The sequence below is a fragment of the Ciconia boyciana genome, chromosome 6 (genome assembly GCF_034638445.1).
Source record: "Ciconia boyciana chromosome 6, ASM3463844v1, whole genome shotgun sequence".
Taxonomy (NCBI): domain Eukaryota; kingdom Metazoa; phylum Chordata; class Aves; order Ciconiiformes; family Ciconiidae; genus Ciconia; species Ciconia boyciana.
The window spans coordinates 37,614,001-37,635,946 of record NC_132939.1 but is presented as its reverse complement, the minus strand read 5'-3'; the positions used below and the strand labels follow the sequence as shown (position 1 = coordinate 37,635,946).

The following is a 21,946-nucleotide window of genomic DNA, read 5'->3' as shown; positions in this document are numbered from 1 at the left end:
TACCCTGATCACTGCTTCCTCAAGTGTTTTAAAGCATTGAGTGAAGCACTTCCAAGAAAGGAACTGTGCTGATACCTGGAGGAGTTGATTGAAAATGAAAGTGAAACAGAATGCAAACAGGAGTGTTATTATCCAAACAGTGTCCTTAAAGCAAAACAAAAATGTTTGGAAAAAGCAGTGATCTTCTTAGAAACAACTGACCCTCCTGCAGAGGGACGTTATGCAGCAGGCTGTACAGCAGCAGAGATGCAGGGCTGGAAAAGGTGTATGCACAGTGGTTCTGTTTAGTGTGGCTGGGCTTGCCAAAAGGCATAATTGCATTTCCTACACTTTCAGATGTCAGTACTTGAATCAGATCATCGTTCTGTCCAGCTTTCAGAGTCCTGAGAGGAGGGTAGCTATGAATGGAAGGAATGGAATAGATCATGTTTTCAATAACTAGCATAGATTTTGGTTTGGTTTTGGCATTTTTGCGAGGGATGCAGTTGGTGAAAATCATTGTAGCGTTCCATGGTATTATTTAAACTGATGTAGGCAACAAATTATAAGACACAATGGAAAATAAAACTTCTGCTATTTTTATGACTTAGCAGGCTCATTGGGAGTTATTCAGTACTGACATTTTTTTAACTTTGTAGCAAATTGTAAGATCTTTTGCTGTCCATATATATAGATAAACTTCATAGTTGTTTGAATTTCCTGGGAACTTTCAGGGAAGACTCTGTTTACATAAAGGCAAATATGTTGGTTTTCATTTTTTAACGAGATTCAGTGCTTATGATTTTTACTTCAAGACAGCAAGACAAACAACTCGATTTTGTTGCAAACATCTATTTGAAACATTTACTTCTTGAGCTTTTTTTCCCTCAGGAATCCATTCTGTGTTCACAGAAGAGAAAGCAAGTGCCGAATGAGACCTATAAATTTGATTCTTGTATGTGTCAAAACAGTAATGTATTAAATGCATATTATTATAAAAATTTAAGACGTGTCCTAAACACTTACATTTTTATAACACATGACAATATTAAATAATACATTTTCTTGTTAGCATCTGTTTGCTGTCATTGTTGGCAGGACCTATGATTTATTACTTAAATTAATGACTACAGCCATTTTAGTCCTGATATATGCCCCTAAGCTTATCACATCACTTAATAAAATAACATATATGCTTCTATGAGGGTAATTTTTTAATTGTTTATTCCTTTAAGTTCCCGGTGAAAATACCATGTCTATTTGCAGTGTGAAAGTGTCAGAAGCTTGTATTATACTTCAAACTGAGTGAAATAATGGTAAGGATTAAGTTCTGTAAGAATATGGAATACAGTAACTGATCCTACTAAAATTGTCTTCTAAGACAAGCCTGATAGAGTATTGTTACCAAAAAAACCCAACAGTATTGGAAGAGGAGTGGAAAAAACTGCTCTGTGATCCAGTGATGGTTAAAAGCCTTGTTCATTTGTTTGTTTGACTAATTGGTACCATACAAGTAGATTTCAGACTCCTGTTGGCATGCTAAGATTTCACGCTCTATGATTAGTTTTCAACTTGTATTTCATGGAGTCCTTGTTGTCCATGGACTTCAAATGAAGAATTCAAAGTAAATGAACTTCTTGTCAGCAGGCTTACATTTACCAAACAGGAATCTGCGCCTGTTGTGGGAAAAATGTTTTGGTTTGTGAACCCCATAGGTTGAAAACTTGTGTTTTGCCAGCAACTAAAGCATTTTTATCTATCTTACGGTTTCTTTTCGTACTTTTTTTTTAAATTCTAGTGTCCATAACGTTTTGAATGTGATAGTGATATGAATGGTATACCCTATCCCTTCCAGTGCACACTTCAGGATATTCAGTAGCCTGATTGATAGTGACAGTCTCACTGCTTTATGCTGGAGAATTCTTGGACTTCAGTCCCCTGCTTTATCCTTCTCATCTGAATAGCATATTTAAGCAAATGTTGCTGTCCATCCAAACTGGCAAAATGGCTTCAGGTCAGGCTGTGGTGTTGAAGAGGACTTTATTGTTTGGGTCAGTGTCCTTTATTTGCATATCTGTATCTAGGCCTGCAAGGAATCTGTATCTGTATCTAGGCCTGCAAATGCTTCCAAGATAGTATTGATTCCCAGATACCTCCAGAAGCTTCAACACTGAATAAAAATGTCATAAGATAGCACACATTCTCCTTCCACAGAAAGCAGAATGTTGTCAAATATTTCTTTGAGTAAGACCCATGTGATAGCAAAGGTAGTTTCTTGTGTAATGCAGCCTGTCTGAAACTGTTTCAAAGACAACATCAAAACTATGACCAAAATAGAGGTAATACTTCTGTGACTGAATTAATATAAAGGGTCTTTTGAAGTTCCTCATTGTTAATTGAGGGCCCAGACAGCAATAAGGACACCATGTATCTCTATTTCCATTTGTGGTTGGCTAGGAGATGGCAGAACTTCTTGTCAGTCCACTATTGATACTGGTAATGTCCAGTTCTTCATTGCACTTCTTCTGGGGAATGCAGATGTGTATTATGAGGCTACAACTGGTGCAAAGTACGATAACTAATAGCCAGAGAGTGAGCGTAGGTTCCTACAGATAAAAAGTCTATTGAACGTTAGCCATTTCCAGCATTAATATAAAATGCATGTTGTCAATGCAGCTGTCCTTCAGGTTTCAACACAGCTGAGCAATGTGTCTTCCTAGACAAATGCATTATCTTGGATACACAAAATATAAAAAGGTAAAAATAATTCATAAGCTAGATTTCTGGTACTTACAGAGCTTAAAAAGGAAGATTTGCTTTGACCAGTTGGCAGGTGCTCCAATAGGCCAAGCAAGTTCCGTTCCAAATACAGTGTTTAATGACCTCATTGCAATGAGTTATCTGACACAGGAATATGTTTTCCTTTATCCTATTATTAGAAACAGAACAATTTAATTATTGACCAAAAAGGGAAGTCAGACTATGTTTTTTTTATCTCATTTGTATTGTGTTCCTTTGACATCGGTGATCTGAGAGAGAAAAAGGAAAATGGTCCCCTATGGAATAAATGCATGGTTTCAGTCTAAATATTTTTCTAGCCGTATCTATCTGTTTGGTGTGTCCTCTTAAGTGCGGAAGGTTTTTTTCCAAACAAATCCCATTGGTTACCCAACAACTATTATCTACAAGCTTCCTGCTTACACTTTTTGTTTTAATTTACTATTTAGACACAGACCTCGCCACTGACAGGTGATCATTCTTACACATTATTGTTTTTGTGGTTTTGAGGTTTCTGGATAGAGAATTTTGTCCATTTATCTGGGCATAGACACTTGCCATTCTAACATTTTAAATCTCAAGAATTTAAAAATATTATTCAAATGTTTCAGCTACTGTGTAGAAATTAATATATTTCTATGTAGACAGGTTTGTAGTGGTCAACATGTATCACATGTTAATTGTTTGCTTTAGTTTATTTTGTAATTCTTAGCTCTTTAGTCTCTTTATCAAGGAGATATCTATATCTATATATCTCAGTGGAACTTTGCATTAGTGGATCAGGATGTTTACTGAAATAACCAGTTAAAATTATTAAAATATGCAGTCGAAAGCAACATGCTTAGTTTAATGTTCTTCTGAATATTAAATGCAAGTAAAATGGTATATAGACATGGGAGCCATTTGTTATATTGTAGTATATGAAGCAATAGCTGTGTAAACCTTAACCTCGTAATTTTGCAAGTTCCACTTTATCATGTAGCTGTAAAAGGTAATCAAAATAAATCATGGAAGATGAAGAAATATTTTCTTGGGCTTTCTGTATGCTTTCAGAAGTGGCACTTGATCCATGAAATTTTAGTAAGCATATTAAATAATACAATATGATGTGCAACGTGTCAGGTCTGATAAATTATTTTGTATAGGACATTTATACAACATATGGTGAGCTGCTATGTGAACAGCTTAATGACTAAATTATGTTAATCTTTCTTGCCATATTTACTTTTCATTTAAAAAAACAGTTTTCAGATTTTTATTTTACTTTTTTGATCATGGGTAGATATAAGAAAGGTGTAGGTCATCTCCAAGAAGCCGTGACAGTGATCCAAGGTTCCTCAGCTGTGCAGTGTACATAACACAGATGTTGGGAGAGTCATCTGTCAGCTATGCCTCTCCTATGGAGTTAAAGTTCTAGGGGGAAAAGAATTCGACACAGTGCTGTCACTGTTACATTTTCACAATAGAAGAGCATGCAAATATTCAACCTCCTGCTTAGCAGTAGTGCCCTGTCTAATGTCTGTGCTGGTTAGAATAAAAAAATAGTGGGTGCATCTAGGGCTCATAGATCTGACAAAGGTCATGCTATGCTGGGCATTTGAATTGGAAATTGTCTGGACTTAGATTTTATAAAGCTCCCACTGTTGTCGGGGAAAATTTCAGCAGGGTTTTGTCCCTAGAGAGGCCTCTTAGGCCCTTTTCTGTCCTATGAATGAATTTAGATGTGAGGGTTTCTCCTGCCTTAAAACTGTTAAGTTCATTTTGCATACATCCCCAGAGAGAAAAACTGGCAGATGCTTTTGTCTTGGAAGTGTTTAAAAGAAAACTGCAGAACAGGAACAAGGGAGAGAAGGGGCCCTGTGTGGAGTCCCAGAACATTTTGGAAATGGCCAATATGCAGTTTTCATCAGTACTAAGGCGGGGCGCAATATGGTGCCTGTAGCTCACTAGGGAATATGAATGTTGATTAACCATACTCCCAGGCTTTGAAATCCTGAAAGCAGTGTCAGAATAATGGATGTTGAGCAAATGTCAAGCATTTGTTAATTTCTCTGTTATTTGGAGTTTATCTACCATGATCAATCAAATAAACTAGTGCTTCTCTGTTGTGGCATGTGTCATTGATATGGTGATTAGGTGCTAGAGAGGCCTTCTGCCCTTTTTTTTTATTTTTTTTTTTTAATCCAGGTAACAGATTACATATGAACAGCCATAACTTTAAGTTAAAGATTTGTTTGCAGTTGGTTTAGCGGAAAGTGGTGCATTAACAAAATACTTCAGGGTACTGAGAGAAAAAAGTATTTGCATATCTGCTGTGCAAAAAATTACATTCATGCCCTTTTTTCCATTTTTGGCCTTAAAGGTTTACTGTTGTGGGAAGGAGAAATTACTTCTAAATGAAAGTTGATAGAAGAAACTTATTCTTAAAAGGACAAGTTTGAAAACAAAGGATACCCACCCCAAATTAGTATTAATTTATGGCTTAGCCCCCTTCTTCCCTCTAAATCTTTTGGTTTTGTAAACTAGGTCTTGACATCCGTGTTCTTGATTGGGGAAAGATGTTCAGATGCCCTTTCGTTAAAAGTGAAGGCAGTGACTCTTTGACTTTTGTAGGAATACCTACTCTTTTATAAGAATATATCAGAGAAGTTGTTAGTTACTGACTAACATGCAGAAATGTAAACAGTCCAGTTCAGAGTATTTTTTTCTCCACCTTCTCAATTTCCACTGTTTTCTGATGTCCTAGTTCTGCTAATTTGCCACTCTTAGAAGTTAGGTAACATACAAAGACCTGATATTTAAATGTGAAGAACAAATTAAAAATAATCTGAAGGAGAAAAAGGCTCTGTGGCCTTTGCTGCTTTACTATAATATCTAAAGACTTTAAAATGGGAGAGGATAGGGTTGGGATGTTTTGTGTGAGGCCTTTTTGAAAGCTGCCTGAAGGATGTTAACAGTCAAATTTCACTGAATTCTGTGAAGTTTAGTTACCCCCTTCTCACGGCTTTTTGGGGTTGTTTTTTTTCAAAGTCTAGTCCTTATGTGCTTAATGTAAATATGGCAATGTGTATTTTTATTATGTTTTTGACAACTCCCAGAAATTTAAGAAGAGTCAGTGAGTCATGCCATATGACATGACACGTGTTGAGGTCATCTTCAGTTTATTTTAACATAGAACAAATGTTTGATGTTGAACTAGTTTTTCTTCTTCCTTGGTTTCTACATTTATTTACTAAGGCCTCTGAGCCCATTCTACAAAGACTGGTCAAATTTTGGTGCTTAATGAAGGTGATGCTATATGGTGAACCTACTGACTGTTTATGTCAGAAATGATTCTGTTCAGTTAGTGCATGGAATAAGAGTTCTCCTGGAAACCCAACCTTTTCTGCGGCACCGCAGGAAGCAATGCATATAGTCATTGTACCGATTTTCAGAGCAGTGCAAAGAACACCAAAAAATAAATCCTCTGGAAAGAGGAGTAAGGGAAAGGAAAATCCTGTTGGTAGGAGTGGAAAAGAAGGTTAGAGAAGTTTTAGGATAGAATAACATAATACTGTGATCACCTCTTGTGAGATGTTCCCTTCCTGTTGCCTGCCAGTTGTAGGTAGACAGCTTTTTAAAAAAGAATGCGGGAAGACCACTAGTAAAAAGGAACGGCTGGGTTTCCTTCTTAGTATGTTTCTGCCATCTTTCCAATGGGAAGTAAGTAGTGGAATTAAATTAGTTTATTCCCTTTGTGGAACAGTAAGCTATACCCCTGGGGCTGAAAGTAGACTTTGTAAATATCTACATATACGGTACAATAACTTATAGATGCAAGGCAAAGTACTGTACTGTTGGCTAGTTAGACAAGAATTATTGTCCTTTTTTCTTTTGTTTTGTTTTCTAATCACAAGGAGCTTTAAAATTATAAACTTTTAAATGATAAACACTGTTTAGGGCTTAAGGCTAAAAATCTCAAGGGGACTAGCTATAAATAGATTAGTTTCTTGCCTTTAATCTGTACCCTTCCCAAAACTGGAATTTACTTAAAACTACTCTTCTGTATCATCCATGTTCGATAGAACTAAAATTCTTTAAATTATATCCTGTATGGGAAACATTAATAAGATCCTGATTTGTTTAAGAATTAACAATTTTGATTGGATTACTGGAAGCTTTTTTGACTTAAGGTGTTCACTTTCTACCCTGGAGATAGCTATGCAACAGTGTGTGTGCTTGACATGTGATGCATGCAAATGCTACATACAGTAGCAGCATGAGGCAAGTGTCATTAACAGTAATTTATGTAATGAAAGCCACCTGGCTGTCTTCGTAATTAATTGCTTGTAAATAATAAATTTAAATATAATTTATAGTTTTCTAAATTTGATTATATATTTTTAGGACCAAATTGTTTAAAGGTGTTTGGGGATTTATTTAGTTTCAAATTGGCACAGATATGCTTTTTACATACAGGCTAATTTTTTAACATAAAATGAAGTCTAATTAGCTTCAAATTGCCATTCACTCTTAAAAATAGTTTTCTAAAATTAAATTTAAACATCTAGTTTATACAATATAGGTTTGAAGAAAAAAAGTATAAAGTAGAATGATTTTCCCCTTTCTCCACAATCAGGAAATTCGAACTTCTGAAAAACTTCTCTTGACAAGGTATTCCATAATCCAATTCTTTTCCTGGGGGGAAGGGGACGTAGCACCATAGAGTTGTCCAAACAAAATGAGGAAGATGAACACAAAATGAATATATCAAATATTTCTTTCCAGTAATAGCCTACTAAGTGAATGTTTTCCAGTGTATGGACCTTGGCCCTATCAAGGTGGCAGGTAGGAAAGGTGAGGGATAAATCCCTGGTTTAAATTGTAGCTTCTTTGCCTTAACTGCTCGTTGAGGTCCATTGCTGTTGCAGCCTAGGAGCATCTTTCTTTGCCCAGCCATCATCAGATAACTACAACTTTTGTGTATTTTTGTCTAATGGTTCAACATCTAGATTGTGGTACTAAGAGAAAGAGTTCAAACTTTCAAACATGTTTTCTGTGTAATTGTAATTGAAGTAAATTGAAAGTGTGGATGATGTGCAGTTAACTGTAAACAGGGAATTTGCAGAGGTTTTGCTTTTTTCTCTTCAGTCTCTGGTATGCTGCTCTATGCCTCTGCTTTGGGATGTGTTCACTGATTCTTTCCTGGATATTAAGAAATTTTTCTTCTTGCTAAGTAACTTGGAGTAGTTGTGGACAAGGATATAGGAAATCGACTGCTTATGTTAGTCTCAAGCTTTGCTTTTTTTATTTAATTTTCTGAGAAATTTTATTGGTAGAGTTAAAAGGAGAATTTTAGAGAATACCAGGAGATGGAGATGTGGAGGACAAGTACGATGATTATCAAGGTGTATATGGGAGGCAAACCCTATTTGACTCCTATCAGTTTCTTTTTATCAATGGGCTCCCTGACTAGATGATCAAAGGGTACCAGAGAAGTTCTGGTATGTGTAAGGTGAAAAAATTCGATAGTCATTGAAGCCTGATGTCAGAATAATTGAGAGTTTTAATTTCATGTTTTAGCACTGACACTGTGGTTTTTAAACCTATGTTGTGAATATATTTTGGTTCTGTATTGCATCTGAAAATATTTTTCAGCTTGAAAATTGAACCTTACAAAATAGTTTTTTGTTTTTATGGAAGAGACTTTACTTGAAACATTAGTGAACGAGTATTTACTTACAAAGGTCTCTGTGTGGGTTTGGCATTTAAGTAGGTTTCAAACATTCATGCAACAAGAACTGTGCTGTTTAACTCTGGAAATAAAAAATATCGGAATGGTATCTAGGGCAAATTACTATCTATTTTCTGTACTTGCTTACTAAGATAATAAGACCAAAGAGTAGTTTCTTTTCATTTGGAAATACCACTCTTCTGTTCCTGTGTTTTCAGAGTTCCATTTTTAACCATAATATCTGCCACTTTTTATCCACTGTTAAAGCATAATGTTGTTCTTCTCATCATAAGCATATGTATGTGAATGGAAAATTGCATCTTTATTCTGACTTCTCTTTGCATTTTGGGGGTTTGATTAGAAATACTTTGTAGTCATTTGAATATGGAGTATTTTGCATTACACTTGTATTACTGCTGCTGAAAGTCAGATTTTTGTGGTGTGAGTGAAAGAAGGTGGAATTTATCTCTGTGAAGAGCTAGCATTATTTTGTGATCATTGCCTGTATTGATAATTTGTATTTACCTCTGCATTTTATTTTTTTCATGTCTGATACAGATTGGTCATAGTCTGGAGTTGTTTTAAAATATATTGGCCGTTACAACAGACACCAAGAAATGAGGTGTCTACAGGAAGAATTGGTGCCCTGTTCTTAAAGGAACTTCTAAGTCTTTCTAAATGAAAAATCATTCAAACAGTATCTAATGCTGGCAATTTTCCTCTGTCTGCTGCTAGAACTTATTGGCCAACTAGGTCAGACATTATTAAAGTTCAAGTGGCCCAGTGGGAAAAGTAATGGCCTTATGCTACTATGAATTTTAAATGCTGCCATTTCTATGTATTGCACCATCATCTGTTCTCGCACATCACTAAATTGTATAGAAGTTGTGGGACCAACCAGTGTCAAGGTCGTCGAAGTGATGACTCTTCTCAAGTAGCCTTCTCGGAGCTTTGTCATACAGTTATGCTCATAACCCTGGCTACAGGCAGCAAAGTTGTATGCACATGCCTGCATTTAACCTTTTTATTATCATTGGATAGTGTAAGCCTGCAATGCAGAATGTCTTTTTCCTCGGACTCTTTACTTTTGGTTTTGATTTTTGATCCTACCAAAGGTATGAAATCAACTTTGATGCAAAGACAATTTTTAGTAAGTGATTCATATTTAAACCTTTTGAGTTGAGTTGTTTTACAGCTTATTGAACTGAATATCAGAGAATTTCAAAACTGATTAGTGCCATAGTTCTCCAGATGAGCTTGAATTTTATCTTGATTTTAAATGTGGTGGTACTAAGTCTGGAATGAGTGTATCAGCAGGTACTTCTTGTCATATATATATATATATTTATTGAATTTTTATAATATTAATTTATTGGTAATGGGAGTAATTCCCCAACAGCACTGTATTGGCTTTGTAGTTCCCAAAGTAGTAGCTACTGATAATGTTTCATTGTATGGAAGGCTTCTTATGCAGAGATAGTAAAACTGGGTTTGTATCCCAGACTCAAACTGATGTAGCTGGAAAGCTGTAACATTGGAAGATAGCCACTTTAAAGAAGTTACTGTGTTGTAACTAAAGACTTAGATACTTTTATGTTACTTAGTTACTCCAATTCAAACTCATATATTGATTTAAACGCATATATTGATACATACACACACACACATATATAGACACGTATATTGATTTAGCTTAAACTGGTAATTCACTGACTTCTGATAAATCAATGTTAGATTTGTGAATGTTATAGTACAAATGTGTACAGGACAATAATTTGCTTTTTGAGAATTTTCATTCAGAGAAGTGACCACAAGCATATTAAAACTTTAGGAAAGATTTTAATATTAAAAGCTGCAGTGAAGAGAGGTTAAAGCCATAACAATTCTAGAGGTCAGTGAGTCTCTCGACCTTGTTCCATGTTCTTTAGTGCTTGGATGCATATAAGCCTAGCAGTTCTCAAGCTTTGGTAGGCCTTTGTTATTCCTGAGCCTTCCTGGATCCTCATGTGGAACCATTCAGACTGCTAAGAAGCCTTTTTCCCATCCTGACAATCCTGACACATAGAAGAAATTCTGCGAATCCAGTAGTTGTCACCTCCTCTCAGGTGGGAAGTTTACCATCAGACTGTCTTTAGTTGATTTACAGATATAACTGTGGTGCTTGTTAGCCTACATCCTGCAGTTCTGGGAAGCCATGGAGGCTTTACGCATCTGTGCATGTGTTACGCATTTGAACCGATGCTGCTAGGTCTATTTGAAATCTGTTATTGACAGAGTTTTTAGAAATAAGAGCGGACTGGTTAGCATGTGATAAGCAGTATAGAAACACTTTCTTTAGGAGTCCCTGTTCCAAAGTGTTTGCAGTACAGAAGATGAGAATTAAAAGGCTGTTTGGTTTTCTTTCATGTCTTTGATAACGTAACAGGAAAAATGTATTTTAGACACACATTGGAATTTCAGGACAGCTGTGAGGAGGATTCCCCTTCCACCCTCAGTCATTTAAATTTGTCAAATGTATATATTTCTTTCCTTACGTAGATTCTTAATCCAGCATGGCAGCACCACACAATTCCAGCTCTAAGTTGTATGTGTTACTTTTATTTTAAAGCTCAATATTGCATTAGTAAAAATATTTAAAAACTTATTATACATGGAAAGGGGAAGTTCTTTTCAATTATTAGAAATGAGAGACTCTTGCTGTCTGCTTCAGAACATTTCATGAAGGGATATGACTAGCACTACATACTCACTCTGAAGACTGTGGAAGGAAAGAAACTATTTCTCCCCCTACCTGAATTCCTACAATAGCTAAGTGCAGTGTTGTATGCACTTCCAAGAGAAGGTTTGACACTGCTGCTTTGGGATTTCACAGGTAACAGCTTCTGAATTTTGGAAACACAGCTCCTGCCTCCACGCTCAGTTTTTTAACCAGTATATTTATTGTCTGAATGAGGTGGAATGTTCCATTTTGTGAAAGGGAAGCAATGGAGCAATGTTCTTTGTAGATTTCCTTTGTTTAAAAAAAAAAAATCTAGGCTATTCTATATATATTATATATTTTTGTCTCATGATGGACTTTGCTTTCCCCCTGCTTGTCTCCACTTGTGTGAATAGTTACTAGATTAAATACTGCAGTTCGTATTTACTCTTGATTTTTTTTGGTACAGGTCTCTCTAGATACTCTTCCTTTGTTCCATGGTAAAATACATGAAATACAAGGCTGAATTTTTAGTCTTTCTATTTTAGGCAAAAAGTGTGGAGTTAAAGATGAGGAAAAGGAAACTCATTTTGAAATGAATAGGTGAAACAAGTGGAAACTTGGGTTTATACCTAAAATTTTATGTTTTCAGTAATCTCAGAAAATAAAGTAGAAAAGTAAGTTTTATCTTATCCCTAAAGAATTAATTATTTGCAAGGGCTGATAATATAATATTTGCAGAAGTTGTCATGTTTGGATTTTCTCCTGGTGAGGCTGTAGTAAATAGCAAATATTAAGTTGGACAGCACCCCACATCTTGGCTAGATCTGCAAGCCTGCTTTGAGAAGATGATCTGATCCAATTAAATTCTTTTCGTCCTTACTAGCTGCTTCTTGGCCAGAGTTTTATATCAACTCTAGTTATGAAGCACTGATCTGCATCAGTGTATTATCTGTTACTAGTTTATATATGAATACTCATTGCAAAACAAAACATTTCTGAAATACTCTCCAGGGATGATAGCAATCCTCCTCTAGCAAATTCTGTGATTCATTAGAAGAGAATGGTCTAAATTTTATTCTTACGTATTAAATGACCAAAAAGGCAGGGTTTTTTCCCAGCACCAGACTTGCAGTTGACTCTTCTTTAAGTTCTTACAGACAATTTCTCTTGTCTCTTGTTCTGATTTGACTTGGGCATCCCATTCTAAATATACTTTGATATCTGTAATACTTTTTATGATAAGAAAATTTTTATATCTTTATATCATTTGGAACCTAGATATGACATTTCAGTTTTTTAAAATAAAAGTTATTTTATTTTTTTTAAAAAAGGACATTTTGTAGCAGATTTTAGATTTCACAGTTTTCTGCCCAAATCCAGTTATGGATTGACAAGAGCACAAAGTGCATCAAGCATTCAGATGGAAGTGTGCCACCGACATCAACACAGAGTAACAAAAGGTAAATTGGTTCATTATGGATGCTGATGTACAAGAAAAAGAGGATATTTGAAGAGCAAGGCTGGTTGCTTTGAACAGAGCTCTGGGAGTTATATCCATTACCATCTGGAATTACAGAGGAAAATGTTTCCATGAAAGTGGCTGCTACAGAACTGAAGAGGAAAGTTTGCTTGTTTTCCTGGAATATAGATTTAGTTCTACAAGATGGATAACAAGTTAATTTATTAATTATTTACACTAGGTACTACTTGGAATTATGAGTTTGGGGTTTTTTGTTTCTTTGTTTCAGAAAATCAGCAAATCTTTACCTTGGCTCTACAGTTCGTTCTCGACAAAAGAGCTTGCTCAACACAAAGATGTCTATATCCCTAGACTTCCAGTAAGCCATGAGGCTTACTATAAAGTTTATTCTGTAAGAGGCAATAATATAGCCATGAAATGTTATTTTGAATAGAAGATATTTTCAGTGTAATGTTTGTTTTCCTGGGTATCTCAGCTATATTAATTTCTCTGCTCATTTGCTGCTTTGAAATCCTGTATAGAAGCATGAGAGCCCTAGGAATTTGGCTGCTCCTGTAGAAGTAATGATAACTTACATGGCAGTATCCCTGCTGTCAGTATCAGCAGTTGTGATCGTGCTGTCTTGCAATGCAAATGCATGTTCATGACTTCTGTCCCCTCTCCAAGTACACAATACTGTCTTTTTCAGCACTTTCCAAAACCATGATGTTTCAGTTTTCTGTCAATGGCATCTTGCAATAGATGCTCCAGCCGTGTTTTGAGGAGCTATTTAATTTTGCCAGGAAGTTGTGGCAATGGAATTGTGGCAAGGAAACACTGAGTGGCAGATAAATGGTTTTAGTGCTTAAAAGGGGAACTACATTAACCAGAATAAACATGGAAGCAGCCATGTGGAGATATAAATCCACTTCTCCTGGGGAAGGAGAAAGATCTTCTGGTAGTAAGGCTTGAAATTCTTTGAATGGTACTACTGAAATAATTCTCTCACATTTGTAATGTTTTTGTGCTGCAATCCAGTATGTATCGAACTCATTCAGTTATTGGACTGAATTTTTTAGTGTTCGCGGTGAGTCCTAAATGATCTGAACAGTTGGTAGAATAGGAGAGGAGTGTCGGAGTAGACTGAAGTAGAAGGGCAAAATCCAAGGACACCAAGGGAACAAATAAAATAGACAAGAGTCAGGAGTGTGAAGAGAGGGATAATGGTCTTAATTCTTTTTGATACATCAGTGGGTGTAATAGGATGATGGTAGAATAAGTACAGTAATCATACTGGGAATAGCCTAAAAATATAAAAATTGGTATGTCAGTGAGAGAGAACTCAAACCAGAAGTCCAGTTAAATGCTGTCCTGGTTTGGTTTGGTTTGGTTTTTTTACACATCTTTTCTTTAAATTCAGTTCTACCATTACGACCGTGTAAATCTGTCAGATAATAATAGTTACGTGGAGAGCCATTAGGGGGCCATATGTATCCAACTTATTTATAGCCTGCAGGATTTTTTTAAAATAAATCAACTTGAAATACCTTAGCTTTGCATATGTATATAGCCTGTGTCAGTATATAATCTTAATTTCTTTCCTTTGTTCACCTTCTAATGATTACATGTACATGTTGAAGGTTGCCATAATTGGATGGTGCACCTTTTGGGTAGGTGTAGTGGTACATATCTCCTGGCCTCTATGTCAAATGATGTATATTTAAGTATATTTAAATTCTTGACTACATTGTAATTCATTTTTCTGTAATCCATTAATTTCATAAATTAGTGTATTAGTTTATGTTGCTATCATTTTTCTACAGTTTTAACAGTCAGTGAGTACTCAGGGTGAACATTCTCGTGTAAAATAACAGAGATCAAGGCTCAGCTTACTGCTGTCACACAGATGCTGCACTGGGCAGACAAGCCCAAAATACAGTGTTATGGCAAAGATGCTGGAAGCACAGATAGGGGTAAGACAAACTAGTAAGCTCTTTGTATAGCACAGTGTTCATCTACTTGCTTTATTGCTAATGCTTCAACTGGTTTGTTTAGAGGTAACATTTTATATTGTGCTGCATAGACATATCATCTGTTTAAACCTGAACAAACCATTTAGTCATTCTGTACCTCACTTTTCCCTTTTGAAAATGGGAGTAAGACTTATCTTAAATTAGTATTTCTGAGGTGTGAAAATTGCAAGGAGAAGGACCATTTCAGTATGGAGAGAACATTTACGTTTAACGTACATATGATGTGATACAGGTGTTAAATTCACGTACAAGAAATCTGGCAGAAGAGCAAGACATTGCTGAATCTTTGAACTACCTATGCTATGCCTTAGTAGGTAAGTTCACGAAAGGAAGAATGTTAATTATTCATAATGCTTTGCTGTACCATAAAACTCAATTTATTGAGACTATAATTTGTTCAAGTTGCATGTAGTAGGGAAATATATCAGGAATAATTAATTGTATTCGGGATGTGATGAGGTAGATATATCCACAGAGGACAATTGAAAACAGTACCGGTGTGGTATTGATTGCCTTTCAGAGGGGGAAAAAAAAAATCTTGTCCCATTTCTAAATGTTAACAATTCAGAGAGAAAACTTCCCACTTGGGAAGAATGCTTTCCAGGTTGCTTCATTGCCAGGTGTTTGACATTGAGTGGAGCCTTAGATGAATGAAGCTTATGGCAGCTTTTAGAAATGACCGACTCCAGGGAATCTCGGCTTCCTGCTGTGAAAGTTTCTATTTTCAAAGCACATCAGTTTCAGTGGGAATGTTCCAGTGGTCCCATATGCTACTTCTGACAGAGGGGGAAGTTTTTAACCTGAATATGAGACAGCTACTGAAGAGGTTCCCTTGCTGCTAACAAAATGAATTTCAATATGTTGCCAATGAACAAGCGGCATGTTCCCAACTGCTGATGGAATTTACCTCCATCAATTATTAATGGAAATTTTGCTTTGTTTTCTTTTTTGCCTGTTCCCTTTTAACTCAGATACCTGCTTCTGATAGGACTTTGTGGGTTCTGAGGCTGAAAAAGGAATCACCCAAACAATATGCTCGTTTGCTTTGAAACTCTTGCTGTATTTTCCTCCCCTCCCTCATACGCTCTCTCCTTGACCTAGCAGCAGGAAGCCTTTGTCTGAGGTGTTCATCTGGAACAACTTTTCCACACTTGTTTTCATGTTCTGTTAGATTACAGGGCAGCAGGCCTACCTTTGAAGCTCCCTTCTCTTTTGTTTCTTTGCAGTGCACTCCAGTAATTAACTTTGTCCTTCTTTTATTTGTTCCAGTCAATCGCAGTCCACTCTGCTGAGCATCTTCTCCCAGGAGTACCAGGTTAGAAGTTTTCTCCTTTGTGAGGGTTGACAGGTGCCTAATTGAATGATGAATGTCCCTTTATTTCTTTGTAATTGAACTGCCAGCTTTCTGATTGGTTTGGAGGATGTTCCCTTTTCCACATCAAGCACCGCCTGAGTCTCAGTGGATGGCTGCCAAGCCTACCCATCCATCTGTCTAATAACATCTAGCCTTTGCTTATTTGGTGGACCTGTAATAAATTATGCTAAACCATTATTATTCTGACAATAATAATTTCCCTGTGTTGCGTGGTTCCATGTGCTAAATGTTTGCTGACTTGCACTGTCAGTGCTGCTTTCCATTGCTGACAGAGATGATGATAAATGACCATTGCCGGAGTGGCAGAAGGCAAGAGAGGCAGAAAATGGAGTCATTTATCATGAGATGACAGGTGTCAGTCAAGTGGCAAGTCTCTATGGAATTACTTTTTGTAGTTTTTCAAATAAGTTGTTTTTAAGCAATGTTCTTCCTGGTTAAAAATGCCAATTGAATTGTAAAACTAGAGTGCAGCAGACTTAGATAGAATTGAATTGAGGGAAAATTAATACAAAGGTTGAAAGAGAGAACAAGTTTTTCTTTGCCCTCTGCAGCCTTCAGTAAACTTATTTAGATTCAATTATTGTGACCTTATTGGCTTTTACATATATGGTACATTGCAGTACAGTCTGAAGACGTTCAATTCAATAGGTAGATTGAATGTCATTTCTGTACAGAATCTAAAAACATAGTTCAGTTTATATATCAAAAGTGTAGCCAAGGAACATGTGTTTGGGCAGTCATGATTTCTGTGTTTTGATCTGTGACACATTTGTAAGACTCTTTGTTTGTTTTTTCATTTTTCTAGAAACAAATCAAAAGAACACATGCCAAGCATCACACTGCTGAAGCTGTTGAAACTTACTACCAAAGGTATGACTTCCCCACCTCGCTTAAGGGTATCATCATAACTACTAATTGTTATGGCAATTACGAGTAAATTAGCTTATGAAGCTAATTTTCTATAAAAATAAATTAAAAATTTGGCATGAGGAATACAGAATGGTTCATCTAAAAATGTTTTTCAGTGAAAAAGCGAAAATGCAGAAATTTTTCAGCTTTTGGTCAGTCTAATTAAGAAAGGGTTTGTTTTACTTCCTTGGCTCTAAGTCAGGATAAGCAAATATTTTTTACAGTGTATGTGATAGCATTTATTATATATTGCCTATAGTTTGTAATTACAGGATTTCTGTGTCAAGACTAATATTGATGATAACTTCCTTACAGCAAGGGAGCTTGTTCTGTTACAGCTGCTTGTACTTTTAAAACAACATTTGTGTTACATTACAAAAAGTTGCATATTAAATTCAGGTATTGCCAGTTAAAGTACTAATTTTTAGATCACTCCTGTTTTATAAACAGAAGTGTCAGAAATAGCTGTTAAGGGAGGATGAAAACATTTTACAATATTTTACAATTGTTTGCATCTTAAACTAATAAATTGTATTTGCTACACCTTATAGTTTGTCTGTTATTTCTATAGGCTTTACTGAAAATATTGCAATGACATAATTGGGGCATAGTGATAACTGCTAAAGATACCCAATTAAAATATTCCTTTGTAGACTGACATATCTGAGGAGCTTGCATGGCAAGTGGGTTCATACTTGTGATTATAGATGTCTGATATCTGTGCTTCATATTAATCTGTATGAATCAGGAAAATAAACAAAAAGCCTTCATTTGTAAACAATTAAATTGCTTCTGCAGAGTCATATATTTAAAACCTAAGCACAGCCTGATTATATCAGACACTAGTTTCGAATATCTAGTGTGAATTGTGCTGTTTTGGGGGTTTGATTTTCTCTTTTTAGTAGTTGTATTGTTCTGTAAAAATTTGTACTGGATCACATTGTACTTTTTCTAGTGTTGATTCTTGTTTAGGAAGAATATTGGCTTAAAATTGTGTTGTCTTAATAACCACGTATATACAATACTATTTTTAATTACTTTTCACTAGCATAGTTTCAGTGAAGTGCCCTGTGTTAATTGTAACTGCTGTGTAAATAACCCTTTTCTTAGAACACATGTAAATCATTTAAATCACTTTTATGATGATTGTGTTACTAGTTCCAACAACTTAAACCTGAAACATGGGACCAAATTTTGCTTTATGCAAAGCAGCAGTTGTATTGGTGTCAGTAGGGTTGTAGGTATGCTTAAGTTTGGCTCACATCAGGTAGGAGGATTTGGTCTCCTGTCCCCTTCTGTACTGTCTGAAGTATGATAGCAGTACATAACTAATGCATTATGTATGAAGCTATATGGTGGTGGTAGGAAAAATCATTCTTTATGCTGTTTCTGGGTATTTCATATTGCAAATGTATTAACATGGCCGAATAAAATGCACATGTTTAAAAATCAGAGATGTTCTGGTTAATAGTTAGAAAACTCATCTCAATCCTGTTTTAGTAGATTTACTGTGCAGTATGTTTTGTAAGCTACAGGGGCAGACTACTTGAGTCAGAAGCCAGTTTGAAATGCTTCAAGCATAAACATGACAAACACATCTTCTCCTCTACTCTTTTGTAGCATCCATCTTACCACTGTAAACCGCAGTCTGTGTGGTATGCTTCTTCCTATTCCCACCCATGTACAAGCAAATAAGTGTGCTTCTATTGCTTTCCAGGTCAGAAACTACGAATTTTTGAAGGTAGTAATTTCCAGTGATCCCTGTTGGAAGCAAGTAGAAGTACAGTTGAGCGGAGTAGCTTCTGCTGCTCTGCTGAGACTTACTAGTCTTAAATTTAGGCAAACACGAAGGCAAATTACGAGAAGGATTAGCAAGCTTTTCAGAACAGTATTGCCTCAACATGTGAGACCTGTTAGTCCATAATGGAATTGCCAGTAGCATTAGAAATATCTGACAGAAAAGTATTCCATTGTCAGCTGTAGCTTTGCTGTTGGATCAACTAGATGCATGTTTTAGAACATTAATCTCAAGTAAATCTTCCTGGTTAGGTATTTTGTTTATGATCTCTCCTTTTTTCCTTCTGTTACAAATTTTCAATGTTTAACTATACACGAGGCATCTTGTTTTGTGGGGGTTTTTTATGTGGAATTGAAATAGGTTACAGCAAAAAGCTTTTATCATTTCCTTTATTCACTAAGCCTCAGAATAACTTGCAAACAAAAAGCCCTCTAATCCTCTGTGAAGAGGTTTATGTAAAGGTGTTACACCCATTCCACAGAAAGGTAAAATGATAAAGAATTTTAATGTCTGTAACTGTAATGAGCAGAAGAGTGTCTCTGATGGATAGATAATGATAGAGCTGGAAAGGCTGTGGCCTTCTAATGATGTCAGTAATGATGTGCTATACGAATACAGATAGGATAAATGAGCAGGTTCAAATGTTGGTAACTATTGTTCTTTTCCACATGGCTGCAAAGCACAAAGTGGCTTGCAGTAATATAGCTTCTTCCCATCAACTCCTGAGAACAGGTTTTAGGCATTATTGAAATGTAAACATCAAACAGTGAAAGTAATGGAGGTGAGGAAGGCAATATTGTGTGATGCAATGGTCAGAAACATCACTGGGTATCCATATCGGTCTGATACCCTTAACTGGAAACATTAAGCCTTTGTCATTGATAGGATAATGACTTTCTATCACCCTTTATTGGACCCTAAATAGTTCTTCTTTTATTTTCTCTTTAGAATATTAATTTGATTGTTAGACTCTGATTTTACTAAATTAAGCCTTTAGTATTTAAACTACTGCCCAGTTGATAAAATCTGGATTAAATTTGAGAATTTATGTTTTTGTGCATAGTAGTGGATTGAATAAGACATATAGTGTACCATCATAGTTGCAGGTCATGTGGAACCCAAAATCTTTACTGTGAATAATAGAGGTTTATTTGTCTGTGATGCATCTTTAAGTAGTACAGATATAATTTCTTTGTATGCCATTAAGCCAAAATTTTTTTAATTTCTTGATTTATCATGTGTTTTACCAGTGACTTAATTGAGATTGATATATCTTGCAGATGAATAGGAGACAACCCTGGAGAGTGAGTGATTGTTTAAAATACTTATTTCTTAAAAGATTTCCCATTAAATACTCCGTACTGGGGTGTTTTCCCCCAAATGAAAGAGATTCACAAGGGATACTGACGTGTATAAACTGGCCTTTTCTTGCCACTGCAGAATTACCTGGCTTTGTCTTGTCTAGGTACCTGAATGGGGTGATGAAAAATGCAGCTGCCCCTGTATTACTGGAGCTGGCCAATGAGGTAATCATCCTTACTTTTTTCTTTAATCTTCCAGTGTAAAACCTAAGGGGCATATCTATAGTGACTTTAGTGAGAAATGTAATTAACCTAAAAAAATGGTTTCAAGGCACATTAGACATTTAAAATGGTTCCCCAGTCTGTTAGTACTTACAATAATTAGACAAAAAGCCCCATTTATTAATAAATCAGTTAATGTAATTAGTCTCTTAACTTCAAGGCGAATGTGTAAGAAACTCTGAATTCTGCTGGAAATTTCAGACAGACCATAGGTCTTTAACACACAGACTTACTAAAAATTCCTACATTGATTAAATGGAGTTGCATCAGTTTTACTTATATTTGATTCCTTGCTTTTAATAACAAAACCCATCTAAGATTTTTTTTTTTCATAATAGGAAGGGTTAAAACAGTTCATTTTCCTGACTCCGTTTATTTCTGCTCATACAGATTAGAGGGTGGCTAATGAAAACTGCTTAATATAAAGCAATTAAGCAGAATAAATTCCTCAGTATAGCCATTTCCTAGAAAAGCTGGTGTATGAAAAGTTCAGTACAGTTGCCATTAAAGTCTTGACAAATTCATTGATGCTGTTTATTAACTAGAATATGAATCTGCCTTGGGATGCAAGGTGTTATTTGCATTAAAAACTGCTATCTAAAGCACTACCTTAAAGAAGATGTAGAAAGTTTGAAAGAGTGGCAGTGAGCCTCCTAGAAAAAAAATTGATGACATATCTACCCCTTAAACTCTAAAATATTTATTTACAATAATAATAACAATACAATAGCTGGTACTCCTTGGAACTGCTTATGCAACCCTCAAAGGGATAGAATGAAATGTATGCTGGTTTGTGTTGCATTTTAATAGAAAATGTAAGAAGGAGGCAGAAAATGAGTGTTTACATTAAAAATGATATGGCACTACGAACATTAAGTGTTGCAATAGCAGCAAGTTCTACGTGTTACATTAGTAAGAAAGAATGGTTTCTCTCTCCTGCACATTGCTGCAGCCAGCAAATGAGCGATTACCTATCAATTACTAGAAGGTTTTAATGGTCTGTGAAGTGTCCACATACTCTGATCATACAGTTAGCATAGAATACATACTAGTGGTAATGTGTAGCTTCTTACCATTTCTGGAAAAGACAAGTCTTAAAGTACTGCAAATAGAATGTACTTTACATAAATAAGTACAATCTTATTAAGAATTTAGGTAAACAACCTGATTAATGATATATTGCACCCATATTATATGGGAACTGTCATAAAAATATTTCAAGCACGAAGTAATATATCTGTTACTGGTTCTTTGTATATTTTTTCCCATTGATTTAGAGATGATGCATATAATTTCTGACTCTAGTGAGCATATCTTTGTTTATATTATACTAATGCATTTTTGCAGTTCAGATCAAAGATATCTGTAGTTCAGAAATAAATAAAAATTAAATCTAAGAGAAAGGGAAGATACACAAAGAACTTATCTGCTTCTGATTTCGTAGTAGCAGGTATATAAGAAAGGCAGTGCATTTTGTGACTGCTGCCTAATGCATTAGGGAAATATGGCAATAACCAGCACCAGATTACTGCTTCCAAACAATCAAGCTGCCATTTTTATATGATAGTTAATATTTAAATGACATACTCTTGCATCTGCTGACAATTGATGTAATGGT

General features: G+C 35.6%; 1 protein-coding gene across 2 annotated transcripts in view; it reads left to right on the top strand.

The window, feature by feature from the left end:
* CDIN1 (CDAN1 interacting nuclease 1) overlaps positions 1-21,946 on the top strand; it is a 129,433-nt gene that overhangs the window by 10,424 nt on the left and 97,063 nt on the right. The window contains exons 2-4 of one of the 2 annotated variants that reach the window (XM_072865552.1): positions 15,933-15,978; positions 16,844-16,908; positions 20,211-20,271. In XM_072865552.1, the coding sequence (XP_072721653.1) occupies positions 15,933-15,978; positions 16,844-16,908; positions 20,211-20,271 (172 nt within the window). Of the gene's footprint in view, positions 1-15,932; positions 15,979-16,843; positions 16,909-20,210; positions 20,272-21,946 lie in introns of those variants that run through there. The other variant, XM_072865554.1, reaches the window with a different exon arrangement.